Genomic DNA, 11,099 nt, shown 5'->3' with positions numbered 1-11,099 from the left:
GTGCTCACAGCATTAACACCTCAAGTGTGTCTTGCTTCTCCCATAGCCACAGCCTTGGACCCCAACAGAAATCAGCCAGTTGCTGCCTGCTTCTTTTGATGGAGTTGCTGCTGGATCATTTACTCAAGCTGCTCCATCTGGAGCTTCTCATTCCTAGCTCACGCACATACACATTTTCTAACTCTGGCCTTTGTCTTTCTAACTAACAAGCACAAAGCCACTTCCTTTGTTACCTTAATGATCCATACTTCAGAGGCCATTATCAAGAAACTTGCCTGGCTGTTCCAGCAATGTGAATCACTGCTGGATCCAGGAATTGGAAGGGACTCAAACATTAGTGCCTACCACCCTGCCCCAAACCCCTCACAACAGTATCATGTTCACTTTATGACACCACATGATCTCTTCTGGGAAAATGTCACTAGTCCCTTATTGTCCCATAAGGTATTTATCAGATGGCATATACACTATTCATTGTAATCAAATGGTTTAGCTTTCTTATTGGCATTTCCATTACTGTATTGTTTCCCATTGCAGGAACTTTCAAATCAATGAACATGGATTACATTTTGTGTATTTTCATCCTGTGGCCTTAAGAGCCACCAGGTAGTTTTAATGAACTTGTGTTTGGCCCAAAGGGGTCCTGTGTGCACTGATCTATTGAGTACTTATTGCAAATATTGGTGACCTCCATTTTCATGTTGTTTCATGGGTGGCATGGAATTTTAGGTATGCAGAGGCACTGAGGAATAAAAGGAAATATGGTCAGCATTTTTCGATAGTTACCTAACTGCTCTTTATTTCTGGGGCTAATGCTTTGCTTTCAGTGCTTAACTCAGATGCATTGGTTTCAAATATTCAATAAATCAAGCTGCAATTTTAAATAATGAAAATATTAACCACATTTAAAATACAAAGATGTAAACAACAATTTATTTTTCATAACAAGAATAACAGGTAAACATCTCTTTAAATTAAAACATTACTTCAGCTCTAAACTATGAGATCTAGCGAATTATGTAAAGCTGATGAGTAAGGCAAGATACATAACAGATCCATGGTTCCTTAATTAAGTTGCCATTGTGAGTGCCAGGGTCAGCTTCAGCAGTCTGGGGGAGCTGCCAAGATTTTGCTCATATTTTGCATGGAAGCCACCATATTTGTCAACTCACTACTGATAGTATGCAGCTCCTTTGCCATACTGCAGAAGTCCCCTCTAAGTCCACAAACAGCGTTTTTAATCTCTTCCAAAAGGGTCATGGCTTTTTGTTCAGTGTTCGTACAAAGGAAGTGTGTACCCGGCAGATCAGCGGCAGGAGACTCAATTGCGGCAGCCACAGGGTGTGTATCATGCACCACATTGTCTTCCCAACTCTCAGAATAAGCGCGGCAAGTTCTACGCCTACAACTATCAATGTTTTTGACCGGACATTTTGAATTATCTGGAAGAAGACTTAGGATGTTAGCATTTTCAAATACATCAGGCACTTGGCAGGGAGATAAGGAATTTGCAATCCTTTCTTTGAGATCGTTAAAGAAAAGAGAAGGCAGTCCATGTGGTGGTGTGAGCATATAAGAAGGTCCACGGGAAGGAAAACAATGAGGCTGTGGGGTGTTGTTTGGAACGGCTGACTCAGGGGATGACATTGAGAAAGTGGAAAAGGAGGATGTTGTTCCCATTGAGCCGGCAGAGTCTGAAATGTACATGAAAGAAAAGTACGTAATGTTATACATTATTTGCCAAAAGTAGATATTCATTTTTAAGACCCCCTGGACCGTGCTAACATCTTACTGAAAATAAATGGAAGTATCTTAACCTACAATGTGCCATGTTTAAAGAAACAACAAACAAACTGAAAGCAAAACATGGCATTCAATACACAGTGGAATCTGGAGCTTAAGATAGTGAGATTTATTTATTTATTACCTGGATCAGCTGTTCATCCAGATGGGGCTTGTCCATTTACATTATTGGATATGCAAGTTCAAGGAACAGGTCTTAGGAACTTCCCCTGAAACAGCAGAATGCTGGCAATGGATATGCCTTAAAGTGATCAGGCCTTTTATCCCCATCTAATCAATACATGGAATGAGAGAAGGGCATTTATTCTTTCGCCTCAGGCAATTTTACAGCCACCCAAAGCTGCTTCTGAATGGCAGCAACTCCACACAGCCAGACTGCATTTGTACTGTGTCCAGTGTGAGGGTCTGCTCAATAGTGTGGAACTTATGGCAACTGACACAAGAGGTGTTCCATGTGAATGCAGTGAAGTTTGTAGAGAGGTCTGTTGCACAGCATTGGGTATGCTCTGGCCACCTCCTGTGTTCCCCTGCCCCTCTCTCCCCCTGCCCCAATCCCTTTTCATTTCTCCCCATAACCTCAGCATTCCTTTCCTCCTCATATCCCTTTAATCTCCTTTTCCTCACGCTAAAGAAGTCGATTTTGTGTTTTATTTTCAAGACTCATGAACAGGGCTGGTCCAATACAAATTGCTGCCTGAGGTGAAGGACAAAATGCCTCCCCTTCCTGTTCCATATAAAGAAGCTAAGAGGGGTAGCAGGTGAAACTTGCTTCAACACTGACTGCATACGCACCTTACTTTAAAAGCACATTCCCTCCAACCACCCCAAGAATCCTGAAAACTGTACTTTGTAAGAATGTCAGGAACTGTAGCTCTGTGAGAGGTGAACTACAGTTCCCAGGATTCATGGGGAGTACTTGAAATGTATGGTGTGTATGCACTCCACTGTATCTGAGGGCAACAGAGCAGGTCATGTGGCACACACAATTCTGTCATCCAATACCTTGCCTCTGCTACTCACCCACCCCCCAAATTACCACCTAAGGGGCCCCCACCCAGTCTTCCCAACAGTAGAGCCAGCTCTGCCCATGAACACAAAATGCTTTGTGCATAACAATTCAGCTTTTTTCATGGCTTGACACCTAGAACTCCCAAATGTTTCAGTGAGTGAGGGTGGCGGGGAAATGCTGGAAAACTTTAATTCCTTAGTTCTGGCTCTTCATTTTGGGATATTCAGTAACTGTCACATATCTGAGCAGACTATTACTGACATGTAGCATTTTCTGTATAGAATTTTACTCACGTGCAAAGAAAATAAATGGATACAATCTGTTCATGTGGCACAATTTTTAAAATTGTATTGTATAAAGGTCAGAATGCTAAAAGACTGGGGAAATTGATAATGTATTGCAAAAGATGACCACTAGTTTCAAATAAATAATAGTTTTGGCATGATTGTGCATGCAGTTAACATGCCTTGTTTTTATATAAAAATAATGGAAGGGAGAAATCATGACCCCATAGAGAGGGAGGGATGTTAAACCCTTCCGCCATATCATGATCACTGTGAAAGCTGTTGGGCCAGATCAGACAACATGGTAGCTTTAGGGGGTGATTTTCACTCAAATTGCAGTGCAAGTGGAAAATGTTGTCCTGTTTCCCCTTTGCTGCATCCCCATTCTTGATAGGGTACCCTGCACCTGCTGTTTTCAAAGTAAAAAACAAGACATGTTAAATGCATATGCACATTTCATGCATTGTCTGGCTTGGCCCAAAATTTGTTCATCTTGCAAGCAAGCTATCCTTGACCTGTTTGAATTCAGTATGCAGGAATGGACTAGTTATACAAGTTCTTACAACAGCACTAAACTCATTAAGTTTCACCTTGGCTTCTGTTATTTAATATTTACTATGAAGCTTCAGAAAGGTGCCACTAAGGCTTTGTACACATTAGCAGCTTAAAATGCAGCAAGGTCGTTTTCTCCACTGCATTTCAAGTCTCATTTTTACAATGCTGTACACAGCAAAGAGGGGGTGCTGTTGTACTCAACCAAAGGCATCAAACAGCTGAAATTCTCAAGAAAGTAAAGCCTACATATAGATTGTGGATAATGGCATGTGTATTCAGCTTCAGACACCACTGGTGGTAGTCAGGGTTGGCTCACCCATGGGGCAAAGTGAGGCAGGATCCACAGGGGCAGCAGATCTCACCTCCAAGATTGCATCCTGCGGTGCAATCCTTGGAGACCAGAGCTCACCTCTACAGTGACCTCTTGGCAAACAGGAGGACTTTCTGGTCTCCTCCCGGCCCTAGGGAGGAAATGGTGGGGTCTGCCCTCTGGGGTTTCCTGAGCTCTGCACCCACCTGGCGTGATTCACAGTGAGCCCCTTCCCCCTTCTGTTGTGACAGCCTTTGATTCCCACTTCAACCATCAGGTAAGGTTGGTTTGATTCCCCACCTCCTCTTGCTCCCAATCTAGATCTTTATCCCCCTGTTGTTCTCAATGTAAATCTTCACTCATCCCTTCTTCCGGGGGGGGGGGGAGAGTGCAATTTTGTGGTGTACCTCAGGTGCCAAAATATATTAGGCTGGCCTTCGGGGTAGCGCACTGGGCCTGGATTAGACAGCAATATGTATGCAGCCATGACCACTTCAAAATAATGTCCACTTGATGTCCCTTTTAAATATGATAAGAGTTTTATCTGCTGTGTAAAGAGAATGCTATAAAAGCAATTACTAGCATCATAGACGTTCACTAACAGTGTCTTAACATCTAGAATCAATGGAACCCAATCCCCTGGGTATTATTCACAAAAGTATTACAGTTTTGCCAAAGCGATAGAGAAATAATTTGGATGGTGAAGCAACAGGCATGTTTCTATGATGGACATGGAAGCCACACGCTCACCTGGCCTTGGGGTTGGTTGGCTGCCTAAGCTGGCTGGCTGTACTGTGCTTTGCCTCAAGAAGCAGAAATTTTTCAGGCTAGATTCACTAGGTTCAAATAGTTGCTGAGAGGAAGCTGGAGTTGTGGTTTTCGTTATGCTGTTTCCCAAAGAATCAAATGTTTGAAAAGTTGGAGATTGGTAGAGGGTTTCAACAGAGGCTTCAGTCTGACAGCAAACAAAATCTGGTTTGGTGTTCTGTCTGTTGGTAGTGATAAACTCTTCTGGGCCCAATGACCAAAGATCAAGCAAAGTTTCTGCAACTTTGTGGCTGCATACACTGGACTGTGTCTTTGGAGGAGATTTAAGCATAGCTTTGGAAATAATAGAACTCTTTGATTTCCTGCCTGAATCCCATTTTGAAAAAGTTAAAGGATTTCTTTCTGAGGGATTCAAATAAGTACCTGCAAGGTAACAAAAGTTATGTCACAAAAAATAACATTATTTTTTGAGTGGAAGTATATAGTTTCATTAGTATATTATATCTTACATTATTGCCAAGTGGCCTCAAGGTGAATACAGCTAAAAAGCAGAAATATAACAACAGAAAACTACGGTATAAAAGATCATACAAGCAGCTGATAAAAGCAGTAAAAGACCAGCAGATAAAATCCAGACAAAACATCAATAAAACAGCAGGGTATCCAGTACTGTTAAAACTCCTAATAGGGCATGTACATTAAATATATATAGGTAATGTAAGGGGGGGAATGTGGGACACGGGTGGCGCTGTGGGTTAAACCACAGAGCCTAGGACTTGCCAATCAGAAGGTCGGCAGTTTGAATCCCCACGACGGGGTGAGCTCCTGTTGCTCGGTCCCTGTTCCTGCCAACCTAGCAGTTCGAAAGCACGTCAAAGTGCAAGTAGATAAATAGGTACCACTCCAGTGGGAAGGTAAACGGTGTTTCTGTGTGCTGCTCTGGTTCGCCAGAAGCGGCTTAGTCATGCTGGCCACATGACCCGGAAGCTGTACGCCGGCTCCCTTGGCCAATAAAGCGAGATGAGCGCCGCAACCCCAGAGTCTGTCACGACTATGGGGTCCCTTTACCGTTACCTTAAGGGGGGAAATATAATGCCTAGATAGTGTGCTATTAATTTTTCTTCATTATTATTTATTAAATTTGTATAACACCCTCCATCCATAGATCTCAACAGTTCACATCATTAAAATATCAAAAGTTTTTTTACAAAACCACAAAATACATAACAGCACATCCAGTGCCACACCTGCAGATGTAAAGGAGAAGTAGAGCTGTGTGTCCTCAGCATATTGCTGACAACATACTCCAAACTCTGGATAATCTGACTCAGTGGTTTCATGTAGATGTTAAATACCATAGGGGATACAACTGAACCCTAAGGAATCCCACATTGAAAGCTCCACGGAGCCAAAGAACACTCCCCAAGAATCACCCTCTGGAAATGCCCATCCCTATTTCAAATAAGGAAATGTCCATCCCTCTTTCAAATATCAGCCATAAAACTATACTATGACTTGAATATGACCTGATGAAACCTTGTTATTTCAAGCCTGGTTTCATGTAGCTAATCTATGTTACTGCACTTAAATATCTGTAATTATGAGCTATAATAATATTGTATTCAAATTTGTCTTGCTCAAGCTGAATGTTGATTTAGTGACTATAATACAGCCCTTAATGGCTATGTATCCTATTTAAATGCTAATCATCTAGAAGTAGTTTTCTTCCTAGGAATCTCCATATCAATTTTATTCAATTGCCTATTATACTGTTCAAATTTCAGTAAGGCAAATGAATGATCAAGAGTGATAAGGAACTAGGCTATATGCAAGCACAGCAGGGAGGGGATGACCAAGTGCTGGAAGTGCCTGGCAATAAAGATCCATAAACCTGACCTCCCACCCGAACATCAAGTTCAGGAGAATGCTTCAAGCCAAGCATTTCATCTGGGAGGCAAACAAGGGAGCCAGTAAAAGACTTGCGTCAAAAGGAAACCTGGTCATTCCCCACCAGATTCCTGACTCTGAGATAAGGAGAAAAATGCATGTGCACTATTTGAATAGCAATGCCCATCAACTTGTGGGGGGGGCTGGCCCCCTCATATATTTTATGGGGGCCCTAGGAGTTGGCTTCTATACCTTTCAGTGAAAACCTCATATTCAGTCTTCACTGAGGCATTCTGCCTCAACATGACAAGCAGTGGAGAGTTTGCAGAGCTTGTAAAGCTTTCCCCTTCCTCAGTGTTCGGTACTGAAATCCACACTCATCAGCTCCTCTGACTTTCCTGAAGACTCCCAGGTGAAAGTAAAAACACTATGCTAATTTCATGTGTGCAAAATGGAAAGCTAATTTTCTGAGTGGGGGAGAAAAGGAGAACGAGTCAAGAATTATTGTGTCTGTGTAACTTGCTGGAATGCTCTGCTGTCCTAATCCATCCCACTTTCCTGCAGAGATTAGCTGTTGATTAGTTTATAGAATTTTGCACATCCCTATTTCCCTATGTGGCAAATACTCTTTGGTGAGAGAACCCTAGCAAAGATTTAAAATCACAAAATATGCAGCAAAGTAAAATGTGGAAATATAGGCTTGAAAGCATTCCCTTCTAAGTTGCTGCCAAAGTTTTCCTCTTCCATTAGCATAAAAAGAGAAACCACATGTTTTACTTACAAATTCTTCAGAGGTAAAATTCATGTGCTTTTCCATACAGCAGTAAGAAAACACAGACTATAAAACTTATATTCCAAAGTAGGAAATGTTTTTAAATTATTTGTATAGAAACACAAAATTGGGCTTGTGTAAACCGTGCAGTCTGAGTCTTTTATTTCTAAAAATAAAACAAGTTACTCAACCTTAACTCCCCAGATGTTGTTAGACTACAATTCCCATACACCCCACCTTATTTGTACTCTTGCAATAAATATGCAACTTCACAGAAATTACTAGTTGCAAGGGCTTCAGACTAGCATTAGAACAAAATGTTGTTCATTTCATTGTTTAAAAAAAATCAGCAGATGGATAGTGGTTTGTGCTTACTACAATTTGCACTTACTCTACTCTTTATCCCTCTGTTCTACTATCTTTGTCAGTCTGCTTAACCTTTCAAAAATATATTCCTGCTGACAAAATCAAGGATGTTTTCACAGTTTGAAACATAATGAATCTGAAAGTCTCTAGAGAGAAAGCTGATGACCCTCTTTGGAAAAATCAAATGTCATAAACTATTAGTATTATCTGACTTGTGCACATTATTTGTGGAAAGAAGCCACGTAAGGAATGAAAAGCCAGGGAAGTACTTTAGATTAAATCCAAGGCATTTTAATAACATAAAACTGTACCACTAGCATTAAGAGAAGGCAAGAGTACATTCTCAGCAAAACAAATTAATTGAGATTTGACAGATTTGGATGTAACCCATGTTCAATTTGTTATCATTAGGGGTTATGCTGAAATTTGTCTTTAGGAAGTCTATTCTTCAAAGTGAATCCCAACCCCTAAATTAGCTTTGGTGAAAATGGAATACAGTGGTACCTTGGTTTACAACCATAATCTGTTCTGGAGGTCCGGTTGTAAACCAAAACAGGTTATAACCCAAGGCGCTCTTTCGCCAATGGGGCCTCAAAAAAAAAAAAAGGGTTGTAATAAAAAAAAGGGTTGTGATCCAAAAAAAGGGACACGCACTTCCAGGTTTGACGTGGTTGTAATCCAAAACAGTTGTAAACCAAGATACCACTGTATTTCACTGTTATTATTATTTTAAAAAATTAATTCTTAAATTGAAATTAACTTAATTTTGAGTGGCTCTATTCCTCCAAATATCCCAACTTTATTTCAGTCTACAAGATGGCAAGGGGTTATTATTTTCTGGCAAAATACAGAAAAAGAAGCACTTAAGACACTTCAGTGTTACTGTAGGATACTTTCACACTGTGTGTGTGTGTGTGTGTGTGTGCGCGCGCGCGCGCGCGCGCATTCTCCCACCTACATAGTTTTAAAAGCAGAAATAGGTATGTTATGGAACACAATAATGAAAATCATTTCAGCTTCTAATCTGTGAGATCTTCCACAGCACAGTCCGCACCCCACCAAGGAGACAAGGCCCAGCATGAAAATAGAATCCTGGTTTCTTGAGTCCACCAGCTCCCACTGCTTACTTTTCTATCAATAATATCTACCACCTGAGACCTTTTCTGTGTTCTTGTATGACATTGTTTGTCTCTATGGCAACGGTTTGTGAGGTTATAGAGAATGCACTAAACTGTGTTAGTCACAACATGTCATGGCAGTAAATTCTGTTGTTAATTTATGTTCTGTAAAATACTTTATTTTGCCAGTCATGAAACAGCCACCAACCCATGTACTTAGTTCATCTGACATTCTAGTACTGGGCCTTGCGGCAAAGGGATGTGACAGCCTCAGGCAGCAGAATCCACAGAGGCAGCAGAACTCAACTCCCAAGAATGCAGTTGCTGCTGCCATTGTTGTAGCAATGTGCTCCTTGAAGCCATGGCTGTAGCCAGGGTTTTTGTTAGTGGGATCAAGTCTTTGGGGGGGGGGGAGGACTTTTGTTGGGGTGGCAGAACTGACATGATTGGTTAGTTAAGTATTTCTATTGTTTTACGTGATCGGGGGGTGCAGCTGCCCCCCCCCCGGCTACGCCGATGCTTGGAGCCCAAATCTGCCACCAGCTTGGTAGCCCCCCACATGCCACCCCTACAGTGGCCTTTTGGTGAATAGGAGGTGCTGCTGGTCTTCTACCCCAGAGAGGAAATAGTAAGGCCGCCCTCTGGGATCTCCTGGGCTCTGCATCCACCTAGCATAAATCAGATTAGGTGCCTCCCCCCCTGCCCCCCTCACCAGACTTTGATTCCCACTTCAACCATTGGGTAAGGTTGATTTGATTCCCCCCTTTGTTCTCAATGTAGATCTTCTCTCACTCCTCCTTCGCTGGTGGGAGTGGGTGAAGACACCATTTTGTGGTTTGTCTCAGGTGCCAGAATGTATTGGGCCAGCCCTGGAAAGAAGTCTACAATGGTTTAAGAATTTTTGTGACTAGAATTGAGACTATTTTAAAAATAACACATTGTAAACTGGTCACATCTCTTTCTTTAGAAGAAGCAACTGTAGGGGCCCCCAATCTGGATTGGAGGGTTTTGGTTTTTTTAATCCCTTTCCATTCCTACACCATCTTCCTGATGAAAGCTGCCTTTCCTCCCAGCTGCTACTTCCTTCTGAAGGTGCAATTGAATGCAAATTCTGCCTTTGCTTTTAACCTACTTGCCTTCTACTTGTTGTTTTCTACTTACTCGCATTCCAGGAGTTCCCGGCCGTTATCTTTGTATCTGTTGCCAATTCCTCTACAGGGACCTTAGTTGGAAATGTTGGTTGCACATCAGTAGTTGAGGGCTCGTCGTCACTAAAGATTATCAAGTCCTGACACACAAGAAAAACATGAAGCAATCAAGCAGAAACAGTTAATTATAAGCTACATTAAGAAAAATATTATGTGGCATTTAACATCACAGGCAGCCAATGACAGGCGATCAATCCACCATCATCCCTCTACTGGCATAGGAAGAGGAGTGCGGGAGGAGCGCACCGCCCTGTTTCAGCAGCACGATCCTGGGGGGGTGCCATTGCGGCTGCCCCACTGCCCACGCTGGGCACCATGCCCCTGCAGGCGGCGTGCCACACCCCCAGGAAGCGCGCCAGCCCCGCCCCGCCTGCTCTCTGCCCCCCCCCCCCGGTGCCAGAGCATGGAGCTCCGCCACTGCGTCCCCAGCTTCAAAGAGATTTTCTGATCACCCAGGCCTTTTACCTAACTCATGTGGTCTAGGCTTCTCGGTTTTTAAACCAGTGGTTTAACTTGGGGGGGTTCAACGAGTTTTTGTATTTATATAGGATTTGATTTTTATGGTTTTATATATTATTGACATTTATGTTTTTGTTGTAATTTTCTCTCCTCTGAAATAAAAACATTTATAATTATATATCAGCTACTGAAAAACAGATTACATTAAAAAAAAAGAATTATTTTAAATAAAAATAACCATTATGGAATTGGGTACACTTTAATTGAGACAATCATGCCAAACCGTGATCATTTGAATAGTTTCCAATTATCTGTAGCCTCCTCTATGTATTCTTTATAACCAGTTCACAATTATTCACAAACAATAACTACAGGTCCTCTGATAAATATATTATGAGACACTTAACTGCTTTTCATAACATTTTAACCTATGTTTACCTTTTTAAAAAAATCCAGCTTGGCTATTCCACCAAAGTGCAGACCAATTAATTCTAATTTGTTTCTATTAATTTTATATCCAGATACTGCACCAATTTGCTGAATAACCTCAGACAGTTCCC

At 41.7% G+C, this 11,099-nt stretch overlaps 1 protein-coding gene across 2 annotated transcripts in view; it reads right to left on the bottom strand.

Annotated features, from left to right (window-relative positions):
- Window positions 1-965: 965 nt before the first annotated feature.
- Window positions 966-11,099, bottom strand: part of ENTHD1 (ENTH domain containing 1) — a 30,612-nt gene continuing 20,478 nt past the window's right edge. For both annotated transcript variants that reach the window (XM_081928287.1, XM_081928288.1), the window contains exons 5-7: window positions 10,034-10,160; window positions 4,712-5,152; window positions 966-1,694 (exon numbers count right to left, since the gene is read on the bottom strand). In XM_081928287.1, the coding sequence (XP_081784413.1) occupies window positions 1,102-1,694; window positions 4,712-5,152; window positions 10,034-10,160 (1,161 nt within the window). In that variant the 3' untranslated portion in view covers window positions 966-1,101. The remainder of the gene's footprint in view (window positions 1,695-4,711; window positions 5,153-10,033; window positions 10,161-11,099) is intronic.

This window comes from Podarcis melisellensis (genome assembly GCF_964234715.1).
Source record: "Podarcis melisellensis genome assembly, chromosome: 10".
Taxonomy (NCBI): domain Eukaryota; kingdom Metazoa; phylum Chordata; class Lepidosauria; order Squamata; family Lacertidae; genus Podarcis; species Podarcis melisellensis.
Note: the sequence above shows the minus strand (reverse complement) of the source record. Positions and strands in the feature narration are given on the sequence as shown.